The following is a 15,788-nucleotide window of genomic DNA, read 5'->3' as shown; positions in this document are numbered from 1 at the left end:
AGAGTCGATCCTTCAATAGGGCCTCGCGCGCGCGCACAAAGTGCACACGTCGAATGAGCTCATTAGCGCTGCATCGGCGAACGATTATTTTACCCGCCTTTATTTTTACCGCGTTAAGCAACGTCATTATATCCATTCCAACGTCAATGAGAGAGAGAGAGAGAGAGAGAGAGAGAGAAGGGGGAGGGGCGACAGGGGGAGTTACACGCCGTTCGGCCGACGTTTTTTCGTTTCCGCCTCTAAATACCAACAATCAGCGCCGCGCGTAATCAGCTCGCGAGGCGCGCGAGGGCGAGGAGGAAGGATCGCGGAAAGGACGAATCGCGGAATTTGACCAAAGGCATTCTGCATGCTTCCAGCACTGTGTTAGCGTGGCCGGAGGTGGCGGCGGCGGAGACGGCGGCGGAGGCGGCGGCGGAGGCGGTGACGGCGGGGGCGGCGGCGGCGGAGGCGGCAGCAGCACGGTCGGCGGCGGTCGGCTGAGCCTGCACCTTCGTCCTTGCGGAGGCGGCGGTGGCGGCGGCATCGCCGAAAGTGACAGCGTTCCGGATTACCCGCCGAGCGCTGCGGCAGTGCGGAGCAGGGAGGCGGCGGCGGCGGCGCTGCACGCGGCAAGAACCCTGTTGGGCGCGGGGGTGGCCAACCCTTGCTCGCCCACCCCCGAGCCGCCCTTCTGGAAGATGCCGCATAAAGGTCGGTCGAGTCGATTTATGCTTCGTTTTCGCGTGAACGACAGCGCGACGCCCGCCGGATGTTTGGCGATTAATCGGGGCCGGGGAGGGGAGGGAAGGAAGGGGCACGTTGCGGCGATTCCGGCGACTTCCGGAGCTTCCGCCGAGCGACACGCTCGCGACTTGCGCCGATGGCGGCTCTCGTTAGCGCGACTCGCGTCGTCTGCGAGATCGTGCGCAATTTGAGAGCGGCTCTGTTTGCGGAAGCTGTTAGATGGTCGTTATCAACGGATATCGCGACGATCAGCCATTTTCGCGAAGTCCTCCACTCAAGCCGTGCGCTACACGGACGTTGTTTCCTCAGTTTTTTTTTCCCGAGATTTATTCATACATCTGGAGGTAACCAAGAAGTCTCGTACCGTTTTAATGTACGCGAAACTTTAAATGATTAGTTTCCGAGTAAGTGTCGCACACCGGTAAATTGCCTGCTAATTAAGCTCTTGTTTGAGCATACATAACCACAGCACTTTTAACTGATAGCGCGCGCATGTGCGATTTGGCAATGACGGCAAATCTAGAGACGGCAGGAACTTTCTCGATTACCTAATATATCATCGAAGCTTCGTCCGCGAGCTTGTAAACGTCTCGCTTTTGAGCACTCGGTCTCTCGTGGATACCTCCGGTGTAACTAGGGTTGCCAAATCCCGACCTTAAAATTACCGGACATTTTTTCTTTGGTAACAAACCCAAACCGGACTAAACCGGACAGAAATAACAATCATAACGTTACATTAAATACAAAATATGACAAGAATTTATTTACAATATTAATTTCCAAACAAGATTTTATAAACAAGATTTGATTGAATAAAATAATAAACTATTACTTTTTTCATATATATGAAATGATGGATCGGCGGATCATCTACTAGATGGCTTTCCGTGACGCTTGATCGTTTGTAGGCGCTTGAAACGGAGAAACGTTGCTGAAAGATCTGAACTCTCATTCCATTGATTGGATATAACTTAAAAACCGGACGTCCGGTTTGACTTATTAACCGGACACTGGACAAGACTTCTGAAAACCTGACAGTCCTGACAGGGTCAAAACTGGACAGTTGGCAACCCTAGGTGTAACGCGAGTGAGAAGGAACGCTGTAATCGCCAGACATCTTTGCGTGTCATCTTGGCTACGTACACACGGAATACACGCGTGAGAAACTCGTCGCATTAGAGAGAAAGAGGAAGAGGAGAGATTATCCGCTGAGAGAGAAGCCGCTGTTCACATCGGGAATATATCCCAGCGAGACAAAGCGAAAGGGCGAGCGACTTCCTAATACCGAACTCGATTCGCCTCGCGAGTTCGATTCCCCGTCCGCATCGGAGCGGGACGCGCGATAAAGAAATTCTTTGCCCTTAAAGCGTCCGCGCTGTCGCGCGTCCTCGCGGGGACTTGAACCGCCGCACAGTGGGGCCAGATGACATTTTTTGGTTGAAAATTCTCTAGAGACCTGAATTTCCAAGCGATCATCGACACCAATGGATGAGGTTGATCCTGAATAAATTCCAAACAGATCTGTCTAGCCGAAATTTTGAAAACATTCTGTCGATTCAGGGTTCATGGGTTTAGGGTTTGTCTTAAGAGTTTATCGTTTAAAGTACAGTGTCTTGGGTCTAGCTATGGCTAGATTGAGTTCTTGGACTATTTGGGACTCGGAATATATACGGCTTCATGCATCCACGAGCTGAGAAGTTCTCGGATTGATAGATTCCTAGATTGATGGGCTTAAGACTCAAAATCCCTCGGTTTTGTGCTTCACGGGTCTATATTTGATGTTTTTGCATTTTGGGCTTATGAGTTTTGGGTTAATGGGGTTTCTGGTTCAAGATCGATAAATCTCGAGGTGTCTGTTGATTGTTTTCATAGTTTCGATCCGCTGAATACGCTATTAGATAGAAAGAAGTGTCGAATAATGAGTATTTCACAAGTTTTTCGCGTTTAACGATAATCTTTCCTCTTTTGGGGCTAGTAAATGAGAGAAAAACATTTTTTTCTTAATTTTGGCAAGACAGATCTCTTCGGAATTTATTCAGGATCCACCTCATCTCCATTGGTGTCGATGATCGGTTGGAAATTCAGGTCTTTATAGAATTTTGAACCAAAGAATGTTATCTGGCCCCACTGCGCGCCGCGGCGAAGCGACGGCGGTATCGCTCGGCGAGGCTGCCGCTTATAGAAAGAAACAACTCTCGACCCATTTTCTCGTCCCGCTATCTCGGCCGTAATCAGATCGCGGGGGTTCGTTAATCCGCAAGAAAACGCGCGTCTCGCGGCGCCTAATTAAATGACCATCGTTCACTTCCGGCGACTCCGAGAGACGCCGAAGGAAGACAGCGAGAACGAGCGAGCGGTGTAGCAAGCAAAGAGGCGAGCACAGCGAGCAGCGAAAACGCTCGCGAAAAGTATCGCAGCGGCTGCAACATTAAATCGCGACGCACCGTCTCTCGTCACTCGGCAGCACCCGGCGAGTCGCGACCTGCCGTGGTTGAAAGTTTTCTCAAGCTCAAGGGTGGGTAATTCCGATCGGCTCGGCGGAGCCCTTCGAACCAAGTCGCGACCTTCGCGATGAGTTCTATCGCAGAGAGGGGGCGAATAAATACGCGTACGCTTATGGGCTTAGGTAGGCTCGCGGTTACCCCCGGGGGTTAGTCGGTAACCCGACACGCCTTTGGCCGGCTTCTGTCGGGCCAGCGCGGCCCCTTCGCCGTCGACTCCGGAGGGTGTGCGGAGGCCCTCTTGCACCTCGAAGGATCCGACCCTACGCGCCGCGCCGCCACACCCGACGACAATCGGTTAGGCCGGCGCGAGCTCCCTCCCCCCTCCCCTTCGCGGGGGCGCTTACACCGCCAATTTGTCTCGATGCAACGTAATCTTTTCCCGCTCGCAGGCGGCGCGGGCTCGCGTTACGTGGGCTCGTGGCCCACGCGAGCTCATAATGGGACTTACAGGAGGGTAAGTGCTTCCCACTCCCTCCCGCCTTCTCCGCAGCCCTCTCTTGGAACAACGCGTGTCTATGTGCGCAGCTCCAAGGCGGACAATGTTCGCGTGGCACGAGCGCGCCCCTTTTTCACTCGTCCAACCACCGATCTGTCTCTTTCCCTCTCGCGCGTTCTTCCTTCTGCTCCGTGCGTGTGTGTGCGCGCCGCACACGCAACGAAGAGAGGGAGAGAGAGAGAGAGAGAGAGAGAGAGAGAGAGAGAACAAAGTCCCTCTTACTTCGGTTCTCCATAAAAGCCCACGGCAGCTATTCGAATCAAACGGCCGATTCACGCGAGAGCGCTTTATTTCGCTTCTCGTCGCTACGCGAGATTTGTTAATGGTTATGGGCACGCCCGGCTATGGGCGCCGGGATCGGATCTCGCGCGCGTGCCAGGCCTCGGAGAGGCTGCGGAGATTACCTGCCTCCGCTTCCAAGGGGGTAATAAATGTCGGCGGCGCGGGATTATCCCCGCGACCAATCAATAGGCTACGGCCCGGCGGCAATACGTCCGCGAGGCACGCCGATAACTTTCGCCCATGGCCCCGCGTGTACGCGTTGCGGGCTTCGAATCCTCCGCCGCCGGTTTGGTCCTTCGATCGCCGCATCGTGCGGCAGCCATGCTTGCGTGAGGAAGGACACGCTGCACGCGAGCGCGTCGAGGGCTGTGTGCCGTCAGAGGGACTCGCAGGGAGGGAGACGGAGGGACGGAGAGAAAGAGAGAGAGAGAGAGAGAGAGAGAGAGGGTGGGACGAAGGGAGAGAGATATTTCGCGTACGAGTAGCCGTTAATTAATCCCGTCGTGATGCGTTTCGCCGTCCTCGTTAACCGGGCGATATTTGGTCGGCGATAACTCGTTCCGTAAGCGCGGAGGGTTGAAAGATCAATGGGACGCGCGCGACTCGATGGCACGATTGAGAAATCGATGCGCGCGAGACGGACGGACGTAGGACTGCCCTCGTCCTTCTTCCTGCCGCGCTCGTCGTCGCCATTGCGATTCCTACAGGCCGCCGCGCCGCCGAGCGACGCGACGGCGCGGAATTCACGTAGCTGTGAGAAATCCGCACGGCCGAGATTATTCCGACGCGCGCGCGCGCGCGGCGTCTTGTCGTCGTTAGGCGAGTCGCAACGAGCGCGAATATATACGATTACCAGCCCCCGCGGCCATGAGTTCGGTGTTTACTCGCGAACGGCTGCAGGGAAGATACGCGACGGACCGTCTTACACACGGTGTCAATAATAACGGGCGCGGTAATGAGTATGCGCTGTCGGAGATGGTGGCTGCTAATACCGCGCCGCCGCCTCTTAACACCATCCGTAATGAATTCGTCGCTCGGGAAGCGCGCGCGCATCTGCTAGAAGGGAGAAAGAGAGAAGAGACGAGCGGGGGGGGGGGAGAGAGGGAGGGTATCCCGCTCTTACCGTGATTCAACTCATTAGAGAGCGTATGCCTGGCACGCTATCTTTGATGTAGTTGAAAGGCGCGCACAGATGAAGCTCTCTCTCTCTCTCTCTCTCTCTCTCTCTCTCTCTCTCTCTCTCTCTCTCTCTCTCTCTCTCGCGATGCCGTGAGTTTATCGCGAAGCGCTCAGAGGCTGCGTCGCATCGCGCCGCGTTGCGCCGCGCCGTCGTTTGCTCATCCTTCCGAATCTACTGACGTGATAATAACATTTAGCCGGTGACACTCGACAAACGCGTCGGCTCCAGAAGCGGCCAACCAGCCGTTATGCCGTTAGCAGGCCAGCCTGTCACCGAAAATAAGCGCGGCCCGCTCTTGTAAATATTCGCCGAGCGACGCGGAACGCTAACACAACGGCGATTCGGGCCGAGATGTCTGGGGGTTGTCGCTTTCGAAACCGTATCCTTCTCTGTCATGTAATAAATTCTCAAAGAGAGAGAGAGAGAGAGAGAGAGAGAGAGAGAGAGAGAGAGGGGGGGAATCTCGCTCATTTTTCTGCTTTCGAGGTAAACTGGAAGGCGAGAGAGCAGCTGGCAAAAATTAAATTGCGTTCCATTTTTGCGCTACGGCGGACGAAAGATGTGTAACTTGCGCGTACAACGACTCGTCTAATTTTTCGTTAATACGCGCCTTCAATCGTGCTTTTAATTGTCGCTTGGAGCGGTGATCGATTTTTTATTACATCTCTCTGCCGAGATTGTATAATAATAACAATAATAATAATAATCTTCATTAACGGGGGGAACCGTTTGGCGTAAACATCAAGACGCAAAATATTGCAATCGATAATTGATAAAAAATGTAGCAAAGTCCGAATTACAAATTTACAAATCCCAGCGCGCAAGGGAGCGTTTGAATGCGGACGGTGCACCGCTGAAAGAGTCCATACGACTGCAAATACGCGTTGCGAGCGAATGTACGGATGAGAGAAAAGCCTGCATGGTATTAATTATTTATTATTACAACATCCCACCGTGTGTGTGAAATTAATCGACGGCACAGAGAGCGATGACAGCACACGTCCTTCTCGTCGGAAGCCGCGCGCGGTATTAGCTCTCGCACGCAGTTTGCCCCGTGCCGTCGCGACTCTCCTGCGTGGAGATATCGACGAGCGGCGAATGTTGACTTTGACGGGGACTGAGTCCCGACGACATTGTTACGCGCCGTACTTTTGACTCGAGTGCGTCGCCACGGGGGAGGGAGGTGGAGGCGTGAAGTCCGCGGCACGACGTACTACAATGCACGCTACGCGCGCGCGGCATTGGCCGACCTTTGCGGAACGAGCGCCGACGCGGCGACGCCGCGCGGGTCCAGGGAAAAAAATAAACGGCCGTGTCTCGGCGAAAAATTGACGCAGAAACGCGAAACAAGCGCCATTCTCCTCGGTGTTTTACGCGGCACGCCTCTGTGACGCGGTTCCGTGCACTCGCGTGACGCGCCCGGGTAGGTGTGCGATTACGACATGGCGTACATCGTCGTACGCACGCCAAAGTCTAAAATGCGTCGGGGAATTTTTTATTGTCGTACGAGGTGCGAAATCTCGCTCGTATCTCGCTCGAAAAGCCGCGCGCCGGGATTTCCGGCGTGTAATCCCAGTCGTTTTCTCGCCGAATGATACGCTCGTGGCTTTATTACACGTGCCGACTTGTTCCAATTTTTCAGATAAATACCCGAGTCGAAAAATTAATGGGGCTCCGGTATTTTTAAGGGCCTGATTATTTTTCCCTAACATTAATCGGGTCCTAGTAGGGATAGAAAGACAAGGGTCCTACAAAATAAATGGTTTAACGAGTTCTTATAAGGAAATATTATGAGGGCCTTTTAAGGCAGTATTATAGGCTTATAAGGCAATATTAACCCTTTGCACTCGTCGATAAGTCCAGCAAACTACTCGGATACCTTTTTAGGGGACATAAAGATTTTATTAGTGATTATACAGGATAAACTCGTGGTTTTGTTACACGTGCCGACTTGTTCTAATTTTTCAGATAAATACCCGAATAGAAAAATTAATAGGTGAGCGCAAATTTTTCAAAAATACATGTTTTCTTGGTGACATACTACATGATGTGGTACCATTTGAAAAGATAAACAAGAAAGCCTTGGACTGTAGTCCAAGAGAAAGAGACTTTCAAAGCTGAAAGCAGATCGTATTGAAGTATCGAGCGGCACAGATCGTTATTTGCACTAAGTTAGACGAGGAAAATTGGAAAAGTAATATTTTTTTAATAAATTTAATTTTGCAATTTCATAATTTACAGTTCGAAATTTCTGACCCATTAATTTAGTTTATAGAAGAATGGCAAAACGAATCTGCAATGCATATCGATGACTGTTTCACACGTTACCACATGTTAGAAAAATATAAGATATAAAGTTTTGATCTTTTTGTCATAAATATGTTCCTCAATGTCTAAAGATTCATATAAACCAAATATCATTACAATGAATTACTTGGTTTCAAAACTACGCTATTTAATATGACGCGATTCCTGTTTGCACATTTTACTAAAAAGATGCCGCCAAGCTGTTGGTAGATAACCCGCGAGATGACTCCGAGTGCAAAGGGTTAATAAGGCTTTATAAGGAAATATTTTTATTATTTCTTGAGTAATAATATTCCTTCTTTTTATTCCAACAAGTTTAGATGATAATTTCTTTATTTCTTTATAACTTTATAACTTTGTCAGTATACAACAAGAGTTTTTTATTTTAAAAATATAGCACACTTTACAATAAAATATAGCATTCTTTACACATAAAAACCCTGCTACTGTTTTTATTAAAGTTTGCTGCATTTCAAAACGAAGGCAATACTAGAAAATTTCCTGGAAGAGACTAACGAATATGGCAACTAATAAAACTAATAAAATGTTTCTAATTGCGGTATAATCAAAAAATCTTTAAAAGAACCAGATAGAGAGCGTACCTACTAAAACAATAATAAACTATGACAATTTTATTACATGCTTCAGATCTTATTAATTTTCCATAACAAAACTTGATTTTATATATCTAAAGCATCCTTAAGAGATTCTTCTAAAGCTCATATCAGTTTTCCATGTTAAAGCGTTATTTCGTAAAATTTAAGCATCCCTAAAAAATCTTGCTAAGGCCTTTCTCAACTTTTCCTAACAAAGTTTTATTTCATAAAATCTAAGGCATCCCTAAAAAATCCTTCTAAAATCCTTATCAGTTTTCCCCATCAAAGCCTTATTTATTAAATCTAAGGCACCCCTAAAAGATCCATCTCGGGGTCTGATGTGATAATAATGAGGAATTTCTTTTTAAGACATCCTACTTTCGGCCTTATCGGGGCCTTATGTTTCATAAGGATAGTTCTAACAATTTCTGGCTTGGGTAACGCTGTAATCGAGCGATAACGTCAATGATTCGTCATTGTTTTCTTTTACATCCCGCCGAGTCTGCGTGAATTTTTCAAACACGAATTTTTCCCCTCGTCGATTCGTCGAGACGTTTGGAGCCTCTACGTGTTTGACTGTAAATCGCTCTTGTTGCGAATCGATCTCTCGAGCCGCCGCTGATATTCGTCGCGTCTCTCTCGTTAATGCAGTCAACGTATATCAGCAGGGCCGAATATGACGCGCATAATTATATTTTTCTGCCGTTATTCGACGAACGCGCGACGCAACGACGGCAGGTGAGAGCAATTTGGCGCGCGGAGGTGATACTTTTTATGGATACCGACGGATAAACGGTAGTTCGTTAAATGAATTCCGGCTGGCGCATCCCGTAACTGATTACGTTCGGCTGGTTTCGAGTCGCAACGCGGGACTAATTACCCGCAAACTATTATTACATCCCATTAAACAACTATTCCCACGCAAACTTTCCGTCATCGTTGGGAATTGGAGTGGCACATTAGCCGCTTCAGCGAGCTGTTTTGTTTCTATTATCGGCTAACGATCAATCGTTCCTTTCCAACGAGTTTAAACGTTTGTCTAGGATATATGTATTTCCGTCGCTTCTCGGCGCAGCGTAGCGCGCAACGCGACTGTCAATCGGATCGGGTTTTTTTGTTTTCGACGGGCTCCCCTCCCCTCGTGCGCGCGGGCGCGCGCAAACATCGCGGATAAATATCCCGTGCAATTTACCTTTTCTCTCGCAAGTAATAAAAGTTAACGACAAGCCCGCAAGATCAATATCGCGAGTTGCCACCAGAGTCGCGAGTTCGTGGCTGCGAAAAATAGAACTTCCGTTCCGCGGGGTCGAAAGCAAATCTACTTCAACGTCAAACACATCCGCGCTGTGGTATTTATTATGAACGATTCGAAATTTCAGATTTTCCCACAAGACGAAACTTTCGATCGGCAACCTTCAGTTACCGCGTCGCGCTGAGAGACCTCTCACGTGAGGTTCAGACCTCAGGGCCTCAAGTCTTCAACTACGCGTGCTGAACGAGCAAAGCGGGATCTTTCTCGCGACGAGATTTCTCGTCTCTCACGATCAAAGAGAGGGAGGGTGGGAGAGGGAAAAAGAGAGAAAGCCGCGCCTATCCGCGCATCTTAAACGACCGGCGATCGTTTCCGCGCTTAAAGACCGTCTCTCGCCCGGAGCGGAGATTCGGGGGATGTTTGGCGAGGACGACGGAGGGTGACTCGACCGAGCGGACCGAGCGAAGCGTCGCGGGGGCGGGCGGCGAACGAAGAGGAGGGGGGAAGAGAGAAAAGAGAACGGAGCAGAGGAGAGCGGAGCGGAACGGAACGGAGCGCCGGGGAGGACGAGGGTGCCGCGACGTCGTGCGCCGGGGTTGCACAGGATGGGATTTAATCTGTGTCCCGTTTCACGCTCAGCCAAGTGGAACCTTTTTGCCTCACTTTGCGGCGCGACTCGCTTTTGCGCCGCACCGCCGCGTAGATTAACGCGAAATTATATATAAAGAATGTGTGCGGCCGGCGCGGCGGGTGTATGCACGGGTCGTCGTCGGCGCGTCGGGCTCTCGTACGATATTCGAGCCCTCCAGCGCCGACGTCGTCCCCCCCTCGGCCGCTGGTGACCGCCCTCCCCCTCACCCCCCCCCGGGAGACGAAAGACGGCGGTGCGGCGGAGGGCGAAAGGGTGAATCTCGCGCGTATACGTGTGCAGCTAAGTCGTGCACACTCGCCACCCTTTGTAACGAATTAAACTCGTGAAAAACAGCACGGACTCGTGCGCGCCGCTCGTCCCTTCAAAGGACGAGGCCGTCGAGCTCCGCCCTGCCGTCGCGCCTATTTTTAACGCAAAGCCGCTCGGCCGGAAGGATGAAGCGATTCGAAAGAGCGCAAAGCGTCTTTGGATCGACCGAGCTCGTGCGAAACGCTGCCTGTTTCATTAAAAACGCGGGGATTATTCAGCCACGGCGATGGCGCGAGTCGCGGGACCGCGGCGCCTCTCTCTTTCTCTCTCTTTCTCTCTCTCTCTTTCTCTTTTTCTCTGATATCGATAGTTGCGGATAGTGCTGAGATGACTGATCGCACGTATGCGCGGGAAAAAACGAAACGGGGATAAATAACGAAGCCGTTTACTCGCAGCCGGTTTTCGACGCACGTTACGTGCCGCGCTGCAAATTACAATTCAGAGTGTCCTCCTCATTACGCGCGCGATCCCATTCGCGGATCTACGCGGTCTTATTAATTCGAGCAACGGATGAATATTCATTAAATCATCGACACGGAAGAAGTTACAGCGAGCGTCGTCTTTAATTGCTTCGAAGAAAATGTCTCGCCGCGGCTGTACCTCGCGGCGAACGACGGCGTCCGGTGGGAATCGGCACAGATCGACGAGTCGTGCGCGAAATCGCACGTTGTGTTATTCGTTGTGACATGCAGCCGTGAACACAATCAGCCGGAGCGCGGCAGAATTTTTCCATATTTTTTTAAACGCGCACGCGAAATATCTCGCGATCTGTTTCAAAACGTTTACCATTACTTCGCTGGAAGCAACGGAATTAAATATGGCCGCGGAGCAACGCTCTGCAAAAAATAATTCTATCTGCAACCTGCCCCTCTTCCCTGCTCTCTCTCCCCCTCTCTCTCTCTCTCTCTCTCTCTCTCTCTCTCTCTCTCTCTCTCTCTCTCTCTCTCTCTTTCTCACACTCTATCTCTCTCTGTTCACGCATTCGCGAGTTGCAGAATCCGGAATTGCTTCCGCGATAAAATGGAAAAAAGTAAGAAGTGCCTCCTCGAAAATTTCCGCGGCGCCTCGTCGCGGAATTATTTGTAACAAGACTCTCGACTCCAATTTCTCGCTCCTCGTTCTCCATCGCCGTGTTCCATCCCCGTTATTCCTTTTCACCGTGCTCGGGATTCGCTTAAAAAGCCCCGGTTATAATGCGAGGGCGGTTGAAGCTGTGAGGGAAACCTTTCGCGATAGGCGCGGAATCATAGGCGAACGTATCGTGCCTGACGCGGATGAGAGAGAAAAAGAGAGAGAGAGAGAGAGAGAAACACTCCGCAGAGGTGGCTCTACGCGGAAACTGATGAAATTCCAGGTGGGCTGTTATTTTTATCAAGAGTCCCGTAAAATAATTTTTACTCTCAGATATTCAGGGTTATATAAAGGGAGAGCCTGAAAGAAATACATGTATATTTTTATTTTTCTTTCCTTTTTTCCTTTTTTTCTTTCCATTCAGTTATTCAGTCTCACTGGGGCGTACGCTGGATTTTTAATGACTATAAAAGTATTATCGCATATTTCAGTCACTAAGCACACCGCGTCATCGCATGCGAGAGAACATTATTTTCTCTCAAATTTGCGAATTCGCCGTTGAAGTAAGAATCGCGCCATCTGTCCTTGACACTTTCGCGCGAGTGATCGCAAAACGCGCACCGGATTCTCAATCCTTTCGTGTCAGCGAAAACGAGGCAGGACAGCAGTGGCGGAAGGACGGAAGGAAACACGAACACGAGAGGAAGAGACACGTACAAGGAGAGACGTAGAGAGAGAGAGAGAGAGAGAGAGAGAGAGAGAGAGAGAGAGAGAGAGAGAGAGAGAGAGAGAGAGAGAGAGAGAGAGAGAGAGAGAGAGGGAGAGGAAGTAGAAACGGCGAGCGAGAAAACGCGTCGTTATACAAAGTGGTTTCGTATAGCGACGGAGGCGGCGCGGACGATTCAAGATTACATTCCAACTATTTCTTGTCGCTTTACGTGGCGCAAAAGCGGGAATTAATTAAATTCGTTAATTGCAAGATGCATTTAGCAACGCTGCTGCTGGCTCTCCTCGAGTCTCTCTCTCTCTCTCTCTCTCGCTCTCTCTCGCTCTCTCTTGTCGTCGTCCGCACGCGGTGCCTTTTCCTCGCGCCAACGTCACGTCACGAGAATTTAACAAAGTAACGAGAAGGACCGAGAGGTCCACTCTCGCGCGCGCGTGTCAAAAGCAAAAAGAAAGTCGTTCCTTTTCGCCGTGCGAGGCACCTCGCGTTCTTCGGAGTCCCGACGCTATCGACGTCGCATCCAGCCAAGCGGGTACGCGCGCGTGCGTGTCTATCTTGTACGTTGTAAGCTTGATCGTTTTACAGATCCGACAGATCCTCCCTTGTGACGGCTAAATTACACGACACGTAGCCGCGCGCGCCCGTCGTTGCGGCGTTGCGCGCCATTGTGCCGTCGCGTCGCAATTATTACCACCGTCGTTAGTATCGTACGCGAGGCATTTCCGTTTCCGCGCGCACGACGCTACGACGATGTGTACGGGTATAAACGTCCGTAATAAGGCAACACACACACACACACACACATACACACACACATACATATATACACACATACACACGGCACGGAATTAATCGGCGCGCAAGGGTCAAACTGATCTTCGTTACGTGACATCCGCAGGGCGGCGGAGCGTATGATCGCGGCGCAAACATCTACCTTGGCGTTCAATCTGACGCTTCGGCAGGATCTGACGGGCGCGAGCGCTAATTAGACTAATAAGAACGCGTTCGGAACGCGTATACTCTGCTGTTTACCAATCAGATGTTCTCTGGCGAAGTGACGTACACGTTGCGCGCGTTTTGATTCACAGAGGAGGACTTGATGCACGGGGGTGGCGCGGGTATTGGCGGGGGTTCTATGGTCGGACAGAACTCAATATTTGGGTGCTCGGCTGCAGGACACAGCGGGGTTAACCAGCTCGGCGGCGTTTACGTCAATGGCCGACCATTGCCGGACTCCACGAGGCAGAAGATCGTCGAGCTAGCCCACAGCGGGGCCAGACCGTGCGACATATCGCGCATATTGCAGGTCAGCAATGGCTGCGTCTCCAAAATCCTCGGCAGGTAAGTGAGCCTCTCTTTCGAAATCCACTGCCGACCGTTGGAGATCCGTCGGAAGGAAAGATCGCAGACCGAATAGGGAGCAGACGAGAACTCGTTGTCGTACACGGCGACCGAAACAATTTGTCGGAACGCTCGGTGGTATCAGAAGTCACTGGAGATAAGTGAGAACAATCGATTGACTAGAAAGCTCTCCTGCAGGGATCTCTCGGCTCCTGCAAGAGTCCGTTCCGTCTGGTCTCGGAAATTTCACTTAGGGTAAGAGTCCGGGATCAATGTCCGGGCATAGTTTTTTTAATTGGAAATAACACATTGCCATTGAATGATCAACAACATATTAACACACTCAGCAGAGGATAATGTTTAAGGTACAGAAAGATTTTTGTGAAAACAGGAAATTCATGAGTCGCTAATAATAACGAAATATTAAAAATATCCTGTGAGGGGGATAGATGGTCAGGTGCGTCCGAGTTAGATGGTCATATATGGTGAAGGAATAATTGGGCGTACTTATGATAATATAGAAATTTGTTCATCTTCACTTATCTTTTCAGTATTTTACATCCTTTTATTGATCAATAGTCTTTTTATTGATCCTTTTATTAATTATTAATGAAATAAAACATTTCTACAAGTTTCTTATAGAAACTAAGGACAACATTGGAGAGAAGGTTGAAAAGCGACAACACAGAAAAAGACCCTATGGGAAAATATTGGCTGCGTTCACGAAGCTCAACAGTTGCACAAAAGTTGAGCATCAGATGAGTGAGCGATGAGTGAACAGTAGAAATGTACACTGAACGCAACTGATCAGAGTTCTGCTCGATTTTGTTGCGCGGAAAGAATGTCAGATAAACGTACTAAATATTACGGCCCGTCTACGCACTTATGTGTTTAGTAATTATTAAGTATTTTTATAAATATAATTCATATCTGTCTGTTACAATGTATTCTACACCATCCTTGACACTCCCCGCTATAAATATTTGGATTTATATGACTATTTTCTTTGTTATTTTCTTTATTCATGGGCTGCGCCATGTTGGATCGGAGACTGATCAGTAAAGGTAGCGACGAATATTTATGATGAGAAAAATAGCGACCGCTCACTCAACATGTTGCGAGTGAGCGCATCGCTTAGTAGCATTCAGGACGAAATCACTCAACAGTTGCATAACCGTTGAGTGTCGTGAATGCACCCATTGTTTATTAAAGAGAGCAAAAAGAAAGAAATCTATTCGGCATCTTTAAACGAAACAAGAAGCTGTTCAAAATATACTGAAGTTTTTAATGTTAGGCACCCAGGAAAAATGATAGTCGAATAGATATCGGATCGGCGTCTTTTATACGTCCAAAGCGTGTAGAAAATGTCGATTCGATATCCATTGCTTGTTATTTCTCGCTGAATAGGCTGCCCATCTAAGCCTGATAAAAATGAACCATCTATCCCGTTTGGAGGGTTCGCGTAAAGATGCGTATACCGCGTGAAACGTAGTCTCGGTGACGAATTTTGAGGTTAAGCACGCAAATGCGATATTTTTTTAGTCGTTTAAGCCCAGATCTAATGTAATTCAAAATAAGCCGCATTCGCGAGATATTTTTCTGATGTTTCAGACATTTTGGAGGTTAATAGAAACATAAAACATTTATTTACTCACAATAACAGTGTTTTTATGCATCAGGAAGAGACGCACCTACTCGTGGTATATCCAATTCACAACTGACCGATCAGTGCTGACGCCTAGCATATATTAACAAAATTATAGCAATTGATCATCTATCCCCTATGCCCATTTATCCCGGACTTACCCTACATCGACGGAGCTGTTTTTTCCGTGCAGACACGTCTCGTCCTGTTCTGTTCTTAATTATTCTGTCGGTGCTCGTGGAAACTTTGCAGCTACGGGCGCATGGACGAAGGGGGAATTTGTTTGCGGTGAATCTTTTACGTTATTATACACCGTGCACACTGGCGCGATCGCGTAGCCCCGTCAATCGCGGGCTATCAATCTCCTGCTCGATGGAAGATTCCTCCTACAAAGTCTCCCGTACATTTTTCAATAACCGCACCGGCCGGCCGGCCGCGCGACATAAACTTTAACGCGCGCTAAGCGGAAATAACGATCCTCTTTTTCGCAGGTATTACGAGACCGGCTCGATCAAGCCACGGGCGATCGGCGGCAGCAAGCCACGGGTGGCGACAACCCCTGTGGTGAACAAAATCGCCGATTACAAACGGGAATGCCCGTCGATCTTCGCCTGGGAAATTCGTGATCGGCTCCTGCAGGAGGGCGTTTGCAATAACGACAATATACCCAGCGTAAGTAAAGCACGTTATGTCGCAGCGAGTT

General features: G+C 49.5%; 1 protein-coding gene across 2 annotated transcripts in view; it reads left to right on the top strand.

Moving 5' to 3' along the window:
* The first annotated feature begins 436 nt into the window (after nt 1-436).
* Nucleotides 437-15,788, top strand: part of toy (paired box 6 protein twin of eyeless) — a 33,854-nt gene continuing 18,502 nt past the window's right edge. For both annotated transcript variants that reach the window (XM_025307204.1, XM_011136752.3), the window contains exons 1-3: nt 437-693; nt 13,188-13,440; nt 15,577-15,757. In XM_025307204.1, coding sequence (XP_025162989.1) covers nt 681-693; nt 13,188-13,440; nt 15,577-15,757 — 447 coding nt within the window. In that variant the 5' untranslated portion in view covers nt 437-680. The remainder of the gene's footprint in view (nt 694-13,187; nt 13,441-15,576; nt 15,758-15,788) is intronic.

This window comes from Harpegnathos saltator, unplaced genomic scaffold, assembly GCF_003227715.2.
Source record: "Harpegnathos saltator strain DR-91 unplaced genomic scaffold, Hsal_v8.6 scaffold839, whole genome shotgun sequence".
NCBI classification, from domain to species: Eukaryota; Metazoa; Arthropoda; class Insecta; order Hymenoptera; family Formicidae; genus Harpegnathos; species Harpegnathos saltator.
Note: the sequence above shows the minus strand (reverse complement) of the source record. Positions and strands in the feature narration are given on the sequence as shown.